This window comes from Manis pentadactyla, chromosome 16 (assembly GCF_030020395.1).
Source record: "Manis pentadactyla isolate mManPen7 chromosome 16, mManPen7.hap1, whole genome shotgun sequence".
NCBI lineage: Eukaryota > Metazoa > Chordata > Mammalia > Pholidota > Manidae > Manis > Manis pentadactyla.
In genome coordinates, this window is record NC_080034.1 from 54,951,548 (window position 1) to 54,967,456 (window position 15,909).

Consider the following 15,909-nt stretch of genomic DNA (forward strand, 5'->3'; position numbering starts at 1 on the left):
ACTCACTTCGAAAAAAGTAAAAATTACCTAGAGTCTTTGTTAGATTACAAAAGCAGTAAGTTGTATCCATAATATTCAGTCTTACTTCTTTTCCCCTGACCTTGAATTGCAGGCATTCCCTATATCGTTAGACAGTCTCTGAAAATAGGATTTTTGACAGCTTGGTAGGACATTAGCGATCAGTCAGCTCAACCACACTTTACATGAGGAAATGAGCTCAGATGTGACAGACACGTCAACCTGTGAGTCTCGTCTCCTCACCTTCCCACTGCACTAGGCTTTCCACCTGCTTCTGATGTCAGACATTCACCCAGATGTGTACATTCACATTTTCTACCTTTCTATAAAGGGATTTTTTTCCTGACAGTTTCCTGAGTGTAATTGTCTCTGTGTGTTCACTTAGAGTTTACTACTCAACAAGCAGAAACCATTGTTTCTGCATTGGTCAAGACCGTGGAGGCCAACATGAACATCATGTACAAAGACATGGTCGCCAAGGTGCAGGAGGTCAGAGCATTGAGCAAATTTTAAATCTAAAGGCGGAATGCTATTTCTGATATAGTTTGCTTTTGAAAAACATGTAATTTTAACCATAGTTGGGAAGCAAATGGTTACAGTGGCATAAGAAATATTTATTCAAAGCTGTTTAGCCAACTATTGTAGAGTCCTTATGCTTGAAAACTTACTCGGCCTGGAAACTAAAAACACTAGTCAATCCTACTTAATGAAATAGAGGTGTGGCCAGGATTACAGCAGTGTGTTTTTGAGCTACTGGCCCTCAGACTGCCACCCTTTCAGCTGTGATCCACTGGACAGTGACACTGGACTTGAGATTTTATTCTTTTCCTTGGAAAAGAGGATGACCTTGCTGAACCTCTTTTCTCATGCCCACAGCCTTCTAATTTCTCATTAAGCTGATCGTAGGTAGGGGCAGTGGGAGGGGGCCCTCCTTGGCTGGACTAGGTCATACGTTTTGTTCTTTTTCTAGGAAATCACTCTTCAGCAAGTAATGTCTCAGATTGCTAATGTGTAAAAATACATGATTATTTTGGAGAAGAGTGAATTTTCAGCCCTTAGAGCAGAAAAATGAGGTAAAGAGCTGCTCATACTTATGAAATGCTTTCTATTAAGACATTGAGACATAATGTGCAGAAAGTGCACAAGTATTCATCTTGATGCATCTTGACACAATGTACCCTGCCAGTCAGATCAGGGAGGACATTGCTAGCACTCCAGGCCTGCCTTTGGCCCTTCTTGTAACCCCCTCCTCTGAGGAGACCAGTATCCTGGCTCACTTTAACATTGACTGGTTTTGAGTATTCCGGAGCTTCAGCTGATGAGATCGTACAGTGTGTCTTAGAGCAGCAGATCATTCTTTTCCTTTGTCTATCATATGTGAAATATGCCACATTATTCTAGTACGGTGCACATTAGAATTGTTTCCAGTTTTGGGTTATGAATAAATGAGGCTCTAAAATATCCCTTAGTTTCAAGTATGGCAGATGGGATCAGCATTTAAATAAGTATTATCTTCGCATCTTACTTTTTGTTTTCAGTCCTATTTTGTTGGATTTTTCCCAGAGGAGAGCGCCACCCCAAATCACTCACAGAAGGCGTCTCTTGATGCAATAAGCAAGAGGAATTTATTTAGAGACCAGCTAGCTGGGGTACAAGTGTCAGCCCAACGCAGCGGGTCTCAACAAGGACCCCAAGCACTCAAAACCAAGGGTTTATATGGCATTTTCAAAACACTTAACTCTTAGTAATTTTCCACAGCTGCACATTATCTTTGCAAGACATACATCCTGGGGTTAAGCGAGAGCAAGATAAGACCGCTCTTCAATTGTTAGGGAGGTTCTGCACGATAAGCTTGGTATGTAGGATTAACTGACCAAGGTTAGCTGACCGAAGGCCACAGCTGCCCCCATCCTGGTGTTCATGATTAACTTGTTTTCCAAGGCCTTACTCAGTTCCAGTTTTGTTTTTCTTTTCTCTTTTAAGTCACAACTTCAGAAAACTGCTTCTAGGCCCTTAAGATGGCTACTCTTATGCTAACTTATTCTCATTCTTACATTCCCCACTTCTCTTTTTGGGGCATTCCAATCATGGAATGTTTGTTTCTTCTCGATGTGTGAGCGAGTGATACTGTTGTCTTAGCATTAGTACTTGAACAGCACTTACTCTCTCTCTAACAAAAGATATTAGCTGGTTCAAAACACAGGGACAAAAGTAAGAAGCAGAACAAGAATGAGCAAGGGTCCGGCTAAAGTGGATATCAGAGTTGTATTATTGAAACTACCTGACAGTCCCAACCCTTCATAATAAGGAGGTCTAGAAGAAAAACATAACCAACAGGATTCGGTAACTTTAGGGTTGGAGACATTCAGAACTAAGAACGCCCCCTCGACGAGGTTGAGGAGGCGCTGTCCGGTACCAATAAAAGGAACCACCTGGTTAGGAGGGGATACGGAGGGCTGGGGGTGAGTAGTCATAATGATGGGATACTGCTTTGGAGTAGGGGTTGGAAGACGCAGCTGATCTCGTAGGACAGTATTAGGTCCTATCGGAGCGGCTGGGAGGGCCTGGACGCTGAGTCGCACTCGTAGAAGGATACTACTCGGGGGTGTCTGGTGGAGATACAGTCCCCAAGTCAACCCTCCTGTTCCCCATCGGGGGTCTTTCTTTCCCTGTTCTGTAAATTTGAGTCTAAGTAAGTTACAATTGGGGCTGTACTTCACTCGAGTGCATGGTCTAACAAAGGAAAGGTGGATAAGCTGCGGGCTCACATCCCATTTTTTTTTCTCCGTCATTGGAAGTGACACAGCTCCACTGTGCACAGTAGAGGGACTCAATTCCTCTACACTTCTGCCTTTCTGCTCCCGTTCGAAACCCTGGGCATGCATAAAATCTATTCTTACTTACAGAGACTCGGCGTTGCTTTTTCCGCCAGTCTCCTCTTTCCATCCCGTCTATGTCAGCTACTTTATCTAAATTAAAATATAAGTCCGGGAACCAAGTTCCCAAAGGGGCAATATGGGTGGTGTGATTATACTCTTCTTGGGTCTGCCCATTTCCTACTTTCCAGGTAAGCAGATAAGGGACATGAGGATTAAGGCTCTGGGGGGTTGGAAACAGCAGGAGCATTAGAATTACTAACAACATAGTTCCTTTTACACAAGAGAAGCTTAAGAGGATTATCAGTCCGAGTTACTCGCCAGTCCGAGTCCGACGGGGGTGCCTTCTTTAGATGTGAAGCGTGTATCCAGGAAGAGACGCCGTCTACTTTCACAGCTGTGGGAGTAGTCAGGAGGACGATGAAAGATCCCTTCCACCGTGGCTCGAGGTTTCCTGTCCGGTGCCTTCTCACGTAGACGGGGTCCCCCACCTGGAACTGGTGAGGCACTGAGAGGTCCTCTGGCCGATAGGCTTCCTTGATGGAGGCCCACACCTCTTTCTGCACAGCCTCCAAGGCTCGTAACCTTTCAAGCAAAAACTTATTAGTTGCACACTCAGGGAATGTATGAAGATGTGCTGACTGAAGCGGGGCCGGGGCCCCAAACATTATTTCAAAAGGCGTTAGTCCAAAGCAGCCGGGAGTGTTCTTGACTCTAAACAGGGCAAAGGGAAGGAGGACTAACCAATCACATAAGCCAGTCTCTATGGACAATTTAGTCAAGGTCTTTTTTAGAGTTCTGTTCATCCTTTCTACCTGTCCTGAGCTCTGGGGCCTGTATGCACAATGCAATTTCCAATCCGTCCCCAGGATCTTGGCCAATCCCTGACTTACCTGGGCAACAAAGGCAGGGCCGTTGTCGGAGCCGATTACCTTTGGGATCCCAAATCTGGGAAATATCTCTTCAAGGATCTTTTTAGACACCGTCTGGGCTGTCTCAGTTTTTGTGGGGAACGCCTCTGTCCATCCTGAAAATGTGTCTAGGAAAACTAGAAGGTACTTATATCCATACTTAGCAGGCTTAATTTCAGTGAAGTCAACTTCCCAATAAGCTCCTGGGCGATCTCCTCGAAGTCTTTTTCCAGATATTGCTTGATTTTTGCTCACGTTTACTAATTGACAGGGTACACAATTTTTTACAACCTCGTCAGCCAATTTTCCTAATCCAATAACATGATAAGGGGAGTCTCGAACCAAGGTTTTTAGATTTTTTGCTCCCAGATGTGTCAATTGATGTAATTGCCTTAAGTATTCCTCTGCTTCTCTCTGGGGCAGGACAACTTTCCCTTCTTCAGACTTGTATATCTCTTGGGGCGAGAAATTTTTGAACCCTAATTTGTTTATACAAACGAGATCTTCAGGTGTATACTGGAAGCTCTTAATGTGGGTGGCTTCCGGACACACTTGGAGGGGCAAAATGTTCATTCCCTGAGCCGCTTGCTTTGCGGCTTGGTCTGCCCTCTGGTTTCCTCGAGCTATTGGAGAGTCATCTTTCTGATGTCCAGGGCAATGTATTATTGCTACTTCCTTAGGCCTATGGATGGCTTCTAGCAAATCTAAAATCTCTTGTTTGTTTTTAACATTTTTCCCGGCAGAAGTTAACAGCCCTCTCTGTCTATAAATAGCCCTGTGTATATGAGCAGTGGCAAAGGCGTATCTGCTGTCAGTGTAGACGTTAAGTCTCTTACCTTCTGCCATCCTTAGGGCCTGAGTCAGGGCGATGAGTTCTGCTCGCTGTGCAGAGGTGCCCGTTGGGAGTCCACTGGCCCATATAATCCGGTCATCATCTACTACTGCAGCTCCAGCCATTCTCTTACCATCCATGATGTAACTGCTCCCGTCCGTATACCAAGTCAGGAGTCCCGGTCCTCCTAAGGGCTGATCTTGCAAGTCCTGGCGGGTGCCTGTCTCCTCAGCCAGGATTTCCTGGCAGGTATGAAGCACTTCCTTCCCTGAATCGGGAAGCAGAGTGGCCGGGTTTAGAATGGCAGGGGGGGCAAACTCCACACGATCACGATTCAGGAGTAAGGTTTGGTAGTGAGTCATTCTGGCATTCGACATCCATCTCTCGGGTGGCTGCCGAATTACACTCTCCAACGCATGCGGAGCAACCACAGTAAGTTTCTGTCCCAGTGTCAGCTTGTCAGAATCTTTAACTAGGAGGGCCACGGCCACCACTACTCTCAAACAGGCAGGCCATCCGCTACTTACTGGGTCTAATTTTTTTGACAAATAGGCGACAGGTCTCTTCCAAGGTCCCCATTGCTGGGTCAACACTCCCTGAGCCACTCCACTCCGTTCATCCACAAAAAGGACGAACGGCTTAGTCACGTCTGGCAAGGCCAGAGCGGGTGCCGACAGGAGGGCCTTCTTGATCTCATCAAAGGCCTGTTGCTGTTCAGGTCCCCAAACAAATGGGGCTGCCCCTTTGGTTAGGGGGTACAGGGGGGCGGCTAAGGTGGCATATCCGGGTATCCATAATCTACAGAACCCTGCTGTTCCCAGAAATTCGCGGACTTGGCGCGGAGTAGTAGGGACCGGGATCTGCGTCACAGTCTGCTTCCGGGCTTCAGTAAGCCACCTTTGATTAACTCGGGAGGGTTCTGGTTCCTTAAAAAGGCGGTACTTGCCTTCTTATCTTATGGACAGAATACTTAGGCCCAAAGGTTTCTTCTCTCTATCAGTCACTCGGGTATCTTCAGCCCGAAAGGATATTTGGGCCCTGACTTTGGTCAAGATGTCTCTTCCTAACAAGGGTGTAGGGCATTCCGGTATAACAAGGAATGAGTGGTTTAATTGTCCCACTCCTAAGTCCACTGTTCTTTGGGTAGTCCATGCATATTGTCTCTGACCCGTGGCCCCAAACACCCAAGACTTTTTGCTAGAAAGGGGGCCTCTAGCTTGGGTCAGTACTGAATGTTGAGCACCGGTATCTACCAGAAACTCAACGGGTTGCCCCTCCACCTTCAGAGTTATCCTAGGCTCGGGGAGGGGCTCCGAGCCCCGTCTTCCCTAATCCTCATCTTCTAGCAGAGACAACACCTTCTTCGGAGGTCCCCGCGGTGGTTTCTTAGGGCATTCTTTCACCCAATGCCCCTTCTCCTTGCAGTACGCACACTGATCTTTATCCAAAGGAGGTCAGTTGCCCAGGGACCCTGCCTTACTAGTTCTACCACTAGAGGGCGGGCGTCCCTTACTTTCTACTACTGCGGCCAAAATCTTTGTTAAATTTCTCTCATACTTCCTATCCCTCTTTTCTTCTTTACTTTCCCTTTCCTTTTCCTTCCTTAACTCCTTCTCTTCCTCAGTCTCTCTCTTATGATAAACTTTCTCTGCTTCTTTCACCAAATCCCTCAGCGACAAATCCTGTAAGCCTTCCAATCTCTGAAGTTTTTTTCTAATGTCGGGTGCCGACTGTCCAATAAAAGCAAGGGCCACTGAAGCACTATGCCCCTCAGAAGTGGGATCAAAGGGAGTATACCGCCTGAAGGCTTCTATCAGGCGCTCTAAGAATACTGCGGGTGCTTCAGTGGCTCCCTGGCTGACCTCTCTTACCTTGGCCAAATTGGTGGGGCGTCTTGCAGCCCCACGGAGACCTGCCACCAGAGCCTGACGATAGATGGTTAGTCGCTCCCTACCTTCTGGAGAATTAAAGTCCCAGTTGGGTCTAGTCAACGGGAACCCCCTCTCTATGTCATGAGGGAGTTGCGAAGGTCGCCCGTCGGTTCCAGGCACATTCCTTCGTGCCTCCAGGAGAATCCTCTCTCTCTCTTCCGTGGTGAAGAGCACCTGCAAAAGCTGCTGACAGTCATCCCAGGTGGGCTGGTGGGAAAACATCAGGGACTCTACCAGACCAGTTAGTTTCTGCGGTTTCCAATTATACAAATCAGCAGAGGAGAAGGGCCAATATTGCAGAGGTTGGAAAGGCGGGTCCCCTTCTTCCCCAAGGATGGGAACTCCATAAGACCGGAGAGGAAAAATACCCGGTGGGTCCAAGGTGGCCCCTCGGCGGCGCCAAGTTCCCTGGGCAGGTCCTGGAGCCGGCCCCACTGCCTCAGCATCAGGGACTGAGGGTGCCGGGGCTGGCGGTGCTGGGAGTGCCGGGGCTGGGGGCACCGGGGGTGCTGTAGGGGCGGGAGGGTAAGGAGGGGGAGGGGGATCATCAACCATAAGCAAATCTTGAGTATCGGGGTAAACTTTGGTAGTTTCTTTTTCCTTTTTCTGAGGTTGAGTCTGGGCAGTTAAAACTCGAGGGCCCATTTTCTTTTGTACCCAGGGCTTTACCCAGGGTGGGGGGTTCTCCACCAACTCTTGCCAGACTACAATGTAGGGTTGCTGATCCGGGTGTCCTTGAGACGAATCCTGGAAGACAACAGCTTTTACTGCTAATAAAGTGGGGAGATCAAAAGTCCCCTCCAAGGGCCACCCAACATTGAAGGTGGGCCATTCGGAGGTACAGAAAGTCTGCCAAGGTCTCTTTTTCACTTCTACTGACAAGTTATGTGCCCTCGCTCTGACTTCCGTCCAATGATCTAACATCAGGCTAAGGGGGGTCGTCACTGCCTGTCCCATTGTCAGTATAACAATAATTAGACACGTAAAAGACACAAAAAACAAAGACACACACAAATTAGACACACAGCGGCCGCGTTTAGTTCTCCTCAGAGTCTCAAACAGAAACCGAAAGGAATCAGAGGGCTGATACTCTCGGCGCCCAAAAATCAATCCTATCTCATCAGGTTCACTTTGCCGGAAAAACAGACAGGAGGCTACCAGGCGTCCCTGGCCCCCCAACCTCCCCGAGGCGTCCCCCAGGGTTGCAGCCTGCGGTGCTCCTAGTACGTCTACCGACCGCAGTCGCGACCCCTTACGGGACCGGGACGGCTGCCAGACCACGGGTACCCTTTCAGAATTCTGACCGGTCTCACTGAAAAACAGAAAACAGAACACAGACAACCCAAGGTGCCACTAATCTTACCTCTTCCTCCAAGAGCGACTTCGGGAGTGAAGCGGGGTGAGCGCAGATCCCGGAAGAGCCCCCAAATGTTGGATTCTCCCAGAGGAGGACGCCACCCCAAATCACTCACGAAAGGCGTCTCTTGATGCAACAAGCAAGAGGAATTTATTCAGGAACCAGCTAGCTGGGGTCCAAGTTAGCCCGACGCAGCGGGTCTCAACAAGGACCCCGAGCACTCAAAACCAAGGGTTTATATGGCATTTTCAAAACACTTAACTCTTAGTAATTTTCCACAGCTGCACATTATCTTTGCAAGACATACATCCTGGGGTTAAGCGAGAGCAAGATAAGACCACTCTTCAATTGTTAGGGAGGTTCTGCACGATAAGCTTGGTATGTAGGATTAACTGACCAAGGTTAGCTGACCGAAGGCCACAGCTGCCCCCATCCCGGTGTTCATGATTAACTTGTTTTCCAAGGCCTTACTCAGTTCCAGTTTTTTTTTCTCTTTTAAGTCACAACTTCAGAAAACTGCTTCTAGGCCCTTAAGATGGCTACTCTTATGCTAACTTATTCTCATTCTTACAACTGCAATAGGCTATGTGGAGGGACTTGATAATATGGGTTAATGTAGTAACCACAACGTTGCTCATGTGAAACCTTCATAAGATTGTATATCAATGATACCTTTAAAAAAGGGAGATGAGTTGGGTTGCCTCTAGTGATGTTTAACCCATCTACATGTTCAAGCTTTATTTGGTTTTGATAACACTAATTAGATACCTTTTTTATTCTTGACATAATGAGAAATAGAGCAGATAAAAGCATTTTTCACTAACAGAACTGGATATACAGTTGACGTTTGTTGTTCACAACCATTATTATGCCCATATTATCTATCCTTTTATTCACAAAACACTTTTCAACAGTGAAGATTAAACCACCTACTAGCACTAAAATAATCACTTGCATGTGACATCTAGAAACACTTTCAGCTACCTTTGTCCTTATAGGTGTATATTTAGCAAAAATTCTGAATTCACTTGATTTAGGAAGATGCCTGTAGCTAACCAAGCTGGTGAGACAGGGACCGTGGATGTAGTCAGGGTAGGGTGAGGGCCTCGGGAGGGGGCAGGGTGGGATATTTGCAGTCAGAGCAATGTAACTACATGCAAGGAAACCCCCCTACTAAAACTCTATGTTAAACATTGAGCTCTAGAATCATTCTTCAGTGAAATCAGTTAATGTTCCCCAGGTAAAGAAGAGGAGCACATGTTTTATTATGCTAACCATTTATAATCATGTGTAAGGTTCTCTTTAGCATGCTAAAAGGCCCAGGCTTATGTGCAGTCTTTCTCCTTCAGATCTGATGAAGTGATTTTGCAAACTGGGCAACTAATTCAGCAAGTAAGCCCAGGCATAAACAACACAGTAAAAGGCAGGAAGGATTCCACCTTAAAGATAAGATTGCATTTTAATACCCAAGAAGTTAAGACGTTAGAAATTCTTAACTTACTCTTTAGCAAACAATACCTCAGCCCACCTTGGGGGTTGAGCAGGTGGCCTTGTTTCATATGCTCCCAGACCAAGATGCTGGTATCTCAGGGAGAAATCATCAGAGGAAGTTACTTGTGTTAAATTAATTCTAAATATTCAGGGACAATTTAACAAGTCCACACCCCTAAGTTTTTCATGTTCTCGAAAAATCCTCAGCTACCAATAAAACCCCCTAGACAACGCACCACTACGGACTCTCCTGTCCCCTCCTGGCATGAGCCAGGAGCTCTGCCTTTTCACTGTATCTCTAAATAAAAGCCTGTACATTGCTCTCCTACCTTGACTGTTCGTGAAGCTCATTCTTTGGCTTTGTGAACAAGAACCTTGGGAATGTGAACATGGATTAAAGCCAATGAATTACCAGCTGAGAAGTTGCTCTTGGTAATAGTAAACTTGAATTATTTTGAAGTGCAGGACAGTATAGTATACTGTTATGCAGCTAGCATGTATTAAACATGCATTGATAAAGATAAGTTATTTGACCCTCTCATTCCCTTATATAATAAACTTATAATATTGTTTCAATTAAATGAACTGTGGTAATATTTACCACCAGTTTGAAAAGCAGGATGCCCTGTAAACTACTGTGGGGTGCAAGGAGATGGAGCACATAGATGTGATGTTAAAAATCATGGTAGTGTTAAAATTTAGGCCTTTCTTTTCTCTTGGGACTGAATCAACATTGATGATGTAACGACTGGAGTTTGAAGGCATACAGAAAATGCAGTTGCATCCTACCCTCTTGTGGTGATATGATGCATAGCTCTCTGCTCATCTGAAACCCTGACATTTATAAAGAGAAAGATGAACATACTTTGGTCCTAATACTAGTCCTTAGTTTGAGGTTTTGAGGTTTTTCCATCCTTTCTGTTCTAAACAATGCTTAGAAGTAATAGTAACCTACTCCCCTGGTAGTTCCAGGGGAAAATTTTATAACCAGGTAGTGTCTAGATAGTTCAAAAGCATTAATTTTCCCCCTAGTCCAATGTTAGTGAAGAATTTTAAAATATTCACTTAAATTACAAATTTGAATCTTCTCAGTTAAAAGCTAATACCCACCACTGAAGAGATATGCCTGATTTTGGTTTCAATGTCAACCAAATTGCCTAAATATTTGCATAGACATTAATAGCCAAAGGCAGGACACCAATTTAATTCTGGGTAGAACTAGTCAGTTCCTTTAGTAACACTGCATTGTGACTAAGTCCAAGTGTTTTGTTTTCTTTTGTTTTTCAAATTAAAGCCAACTTGTGATGGTTTAGTGTAATTGTAGCTACTGATTTCCATTGTGTTTTATAATCACAAGGCAATATCTGTGTCACAGAATAGTATTGCCTTGAAACTATTTTTTTCCCAATTTTACCTTTCCCATCTTTTGTCTAAGCCTCAAGTAATGACCAGTTTTGTTTGTAGTTACAGTGGAATAACTCCTAAATTAAACTGTTTCCTACTTTTTTCAGCCTTCTCAAATCTAAAAAGCACATGACTCAGCCTCCATCTAAATTGGCCCCAGGGAATGAATGCTATTTTAACAGTGAGAGGAACCTAGACTTCCCAGAGAGGAGATGCAGAGATAAACATGTAGCACAAAGGTGAAGGCTGACAAAAGGGAATCCAGATGCTGGAGAAGTGAGTGAACATACAGAAGAAACCTCAAGAAGCAGATCCAAGGGAGAGGGGCGAGCTGGCTACTTTATGCCAAGGGGTGGGATTTCTAGTATTACATATTCTTGGAAGTACTGAGACAGAATATTTATGGCACCAGAGAAGAAGAGAGAGAGAAAAGAATAAATCAGAATCTGACCTACATTACTTGTTTGTTTCAGTATTCATTGAATGAAAGGAAGCTGCTGGAAATAAAGACAGAAATGGTGGCATTGGTAAGAAATGAGACTTAGTAGTTTTATTCATCTTTGCTTCATCTTATGTGATTACTGCTGTGTGTAGTAATGTGTTAATAGATGTATGCAAGTTTAATGTCACAGGTTTTTCTTAAATTGTGAAATACATAAAAATTACCATCTTAGCCATTTTTAAGTGTACAGGTCAGTGGCCTTCAGTACATTCACGTTATTATGCAGCCATCACCACCATCCATCCACAGGACTCTTCTCATCTTACAGGACTGAAACTCACCTATGAAACACCAACTGCCCATTCCACCCTGCCCAGCCCCTGGCAGCCACCCTTCTACTTTCTGTCTCTATGGTTTGACTACTCTAGGGACCTCATACAGGTGGAATCATACAGTATTTGTCCTTTTGTGGCTGCTTATTTCACTGAGCACAATGTCCTCCAGGGCATCTGTGTTGTAGTTTGTGTCATAATTTCCTTCCTTTTTTCCATTGTGTGAACATAACCACATTTTGATTATCCTGTCAATGGACACTTGGGTTGCTTCCTTCTTGTGGCCATTGTAAATAATGCTGCTGTGAACATGGGCTTCCAAATAGCTGTTAGAGACCGTTTTCTATTTTGGGGGGTATATACCCAGAAGTGCAGTATCCTAAGTTTTTTTGCATCTAACAAAATATTTGATTATCTTAATGAGAGTTTAAATCTCAGTGATTGAGAATAATAAGGAATGGAGACTTCTGTGTTTTTGAGTCATGGCATGCATTACTTCTCTATCTTGTTTTACCTGGGATCTCTGAAACCTAAAAGAGCTTCTGTGAGAGAATACTGGAATATTCCTCTTGGGAAGGACCTCTGGGACTGGCAGAGCAGAGGGAACGCATCCAAAGTGGTTTAACACTAATGAATCTCTGTTTTAAAAGCATGCCCAGCAAGATCGTGGTGTCACCCAGACTGACAGGAAGATAGACACGGAGGTCGCTGGCCTTAAAACTATTGCTCGAGTCACACAAGCTTGACAAGATTAAATATGTAGCAGGTGAGCTTTTTTGTATCTAGGTAGTTAAAACAGGTGAAAAATAAAGTAAATAAGATTTGCAAAACAAGTCAAAGACAAATTTGCACTTCGTTGATTCTAACATAACTTTTCTCATCCTTTAACATCTCCAAAATTAGAAAGATCTTAACAATTTCCCACCAATGGAGTATCATACTATGATTGGCATTTTTCCTTTCTTAGTGGTAACTTAAAAATTAAATACTTTATAATTGATGGAATTGATAAGGCATTATCTTTGAGCTATAGCTATTTGGAATTTTTTTTAGTGAAAGTCAAGACGGAATATTTCACAGATAGCATGAACAAGCTTTTGAGTTGTGATATTTCTGCTTCAATTGATGACCCTCCTTCTAAGGAGTTATTTTGCTTTTGCGGTTTTTGAGCCATAAGAGGGAATGAAGATTCATGTACCAAAAAAATAGTCTTTGTATTTTAACTCACATTTAACATTTTGGATTAATCAATATTTTTAAATTAAATAGAAGTGAAATTTTGCTCATAAAGTTTCCTCATAAAGGGTGTGTTCCTGTGTAGTACATATACATATATTTTATGACCACAGAATTTTTGTGATTCAAAACTTTTTTGCATATTGGACACATTTGTGCTTTGAAAATGATTTCAAGGTGTGGGGATTTTTTGATAGGCAGGTAGTTCATGGACTATGGTACATTAGTGAGCAATCTAAGGTTTTTGGGTTTTTTTCACTTTGCTATATAATTGTCTGTATGTTTTCTTAATAAAAAGATGTTCCCTCAAGTAACTTAATAAAACTAATGTCGTGTTCAATTGTTTTTTTCTTACAGGGTCTGTGTTTACATGCCTAACAGTAGCTCTGGGATTTTATCGCCTAAGGATGTAATAAACTCTCTATTTAAAGAGCTCTCTTAATTGTTTTGCCTTAAAAATACCAGGTTGTAGTGCTTTTTGTTTTTCTCATTTCAAATTTTAATGCTGATTTTGATTTAATTTACATTATTTATTTTATGCAATTTATGGACATATAACCAAGGCAAAGAAGTCAGGAATTTCATAATTGCCCCTTTCACCTCTTCTATTTAATTGACTTCATAACACTGAGTGGTTTTGGACAAAGCATTGAAGACTCCACGCAGCTGGACCAGTGAGCTTGGTCTAACCTGTGGGATATACCAGCAGTAAATATTGTATAACTCTCTTTAATTTTAAATCTTTTGTCACATGGAGAATTTGGGGTCTCCACTTAAAGGCACAATGGCTTTACTAAGTGCCAAAGAATCATCGAAACTAAACCAAGAGCAGCAATTCCTCCTCACCTAACGGCCCATCCCTGAGGGCAGCCAGTCTCTGTCTGAAGAGGATCGTGTTTAGTGGTTGGTATGTTAATGATACAGCTGTACTGTACACTGATAGGAGTATTTTTCTTTAAATTTCTACTGTCTTAGTAAATTATTGTTACAGCTATTTTTTACGTGTCTTCCAGTAGAAAATCTTGTTGCTTAATCAAGTGTTGTAATTGTAATGGGAACTCTCTTTACCTCTTAGAGGGCTAGGCTTCTCTCTCCCTCCCTGTCACTGGTCCTTCTCCTCTGCCTCTGAACTTGAGCGCTATAATGATCCTCCACTTGTGGCATTGCCTGCCTAGAGAGTCTCGGCATGGATGCCTACTTCAGTTTGTGGGACAGCCTCTACTTCCCTGCTGGTCTTCACTTGCTTCTTATACAGGGGCCGGCACTCCATCCCTGTGTAGCAGTGTGTGGATAGTTAATGTGCACGCTTCTTAGAAATGTCTTTAATCAATACGCTCTTGCCCACTACATACTCAGATCATAGGCTTTCAAAATTAAAGAACTGTCATGCCAGGTATCATCCTAGTGTAGGTCGATTTCTTTGGTGGTTCAAGACATCTGCATACCTGCCTGCCTTCTATATCTAATACAAATTCCTAGATGCACCTGGGGTTCTTTTGGAGCAGTGCCATCTTATTTAACAACTGGCACCTGGGAGAGAGTAAGCATTTGGAATCGATGGCATTAATAGCAGCTTTTCTGCCTTTCTCCACATGGATGCATGTGCCTATCATCTGTGTGGTGGAGAAACCACATAGAGACTTCTGACCAATCTGGTGGGATAAATTACCCATCATCACGGTTCCAACCACATAAAAAGCTACCTCTTATCCTTTGGATGTCCCTTCTAAGCTTTGGCAAGTGTAAGTTGGTGCCTTTTCTTAAAACATTTGTGTAGCACAAAAAATTCTGAACTTAAAATGTATGGAAATCAAGGGCCTAGAGTGTAGCTACTCCGAACTAATACCCAAGCACAGAAAGTAGTGAATGCAATCATGTTTCAAAGAAAACACTAACTTGTATAGTTTAAAAAGAGAGTGAAGTGACCTTCTGTCCTGATAAAATATTTTTTAAATAACATTGAGTGGGGTGACATTCTTTCATCTGCCAAAAGTATTCCAAATGGCATTCCTGGTGGTGACAGTGGGCTGCATCAGTCTGTACTTAATTTGGGCCATTGGTTTTGTTGAAACGTTCCTTGCAGTACAGAACAGCCTTCCTCCCCACCCACCTGGGGAACAATGAGCACTCCTCTCAGTGTTGTGGATTGCGTGCATACAGGGACATTATGAGGGCCCAGGACTGTGTTCCATTTATTTAGTTAAATGTACTGTATTTGAAAAGCATATGAGCCAGAAATACCAGTGCACCCTTCCCCCTGCTGGCCCATAAGTCTGAACTGTGCACAGTAAGCATGCTATATATTGGGACACAGTGTGACAACTTCCTGAGCTAGTCTAGCTTAGAAGGATTCAGATCACTTTAGGAAATTGGGATCAGCCCTCAGAAGCGGGAAGATGCATGGCAAGACTTAGATGACCTGTGTCTACCACGTTGCAAAAATAACCATAGCTGCATGTTGAAAGCCCACCCCTCTAGGCACAGCTTCCTTGGGCACAGAGACCTAAAGCACAACATCAAGTGGACAGAATCTTTGCATTTCCTTTCCCTGCCCTGATCACTCTGTGAGGAGTCCTCTGCTTTCCCACTCTTCTACCCCCCACCCCACCCCATCCCTTTTCCCCTTCCCCTGCCTTTTATCCTTTTTAAAGAGCCAGAACTCTCCATTATTAAGCAAAACCTGTTTGTGTGTACAGGAAACACGAGTTCAGTTTGTGTGCTGGTCTTACTCCTCAGCTGCTTTAATAGCTTAATATCTAATAAAGCTAAATCTGAGTGTATTCATTTTTTCCCTAAAGTATGCCAAGTACTTCAATTGAGAAGTCACAAGTTCAGGAAGAAAAGCTTGACTCAAACCAGACTTGCTGGACTTTGTCTCTGAACACTTTAAAAACAAATCCCAAGCCACAGTGAGCGTGAGTGTGTCATGCCTGGGTCGTCTCCAGCTCAGCTCGTGCTTTTCTCTCTGCAGCCACACTTGGTGACATGATCTTCCCTCTTAGGCCTGTCTCCTTTCAGCCTCTCTGCCTGTTATATAGCCATGTCAGCACTGGCAGGCATCACTCTACCCGTGCCTCGA

At 43.8% G+C, this 15,909-nt stretch overlaps 1 protein-coding gene and 2 long non-coding RNA genes across 3 annotated transcripts in view; 2 read left to right on the forward strand and 1 right to left on the reverse strand.

The window, feature by feature from the left end:
- LOC130681326 (uncharacterized) overlaps positions 1 to 1,410 on the forward strand; it is a 92,030-nt gene extending 90,620 nt beyond the window's left edge. Inside the window, exons 2-3 of the long non-coding RNA XR_008994381.1 lie at positions 404 to 507; positions 989 to 1,410. This is a non-coding gene — a long non-coding RNA (uncharacterized LOC130681326). The remainder of the gene's footprint in view (positions 1 to 403; positions 508 to 988) is intronic.
- A 1,630-nt stretch (positions 1,411 to 3,040) lies between these two features.
- On the reverse strand, positions 3,041 to 7,116 carry LOC130681261 (uncharacterized). The gene is made up of 3 exons (XM_057493895.1): positions 6,937 to 7,116; positions 4,642 to 5,563; positions 3,041 to 4,065 (listed from the first exon to the last, which is right to left on the reverse strand). The coding sequence occupies exons 1-3, from the start codon at positions 7,114 to 7,116 to the stop codon at positions 3,110 to 3,112; spliced, it is 2,058 nt and encodes a 685-aa protein (XP_057349878.1). The 3' UTR covers positions 3,041 to 3,109.
- A 3,374-nt stretch (positions 7,117 to 10,490) lies between these two features.
- On the forward strand, positions 10,491 to 15,499 carry LOC130681297 (uncharacterized). The gene is made up of 3 exons (XR_008994338.1): positions 10,491 to 11,347; positions 12,245 to 12,360; positions 13,188 to 15,499. It is a non-coding gene; the product is annotated as an uncharacterized LOC130681297 (long non-coding RNA).
- Positions 15,500 to 15,909: the final 410 nt, after the last annotated feature.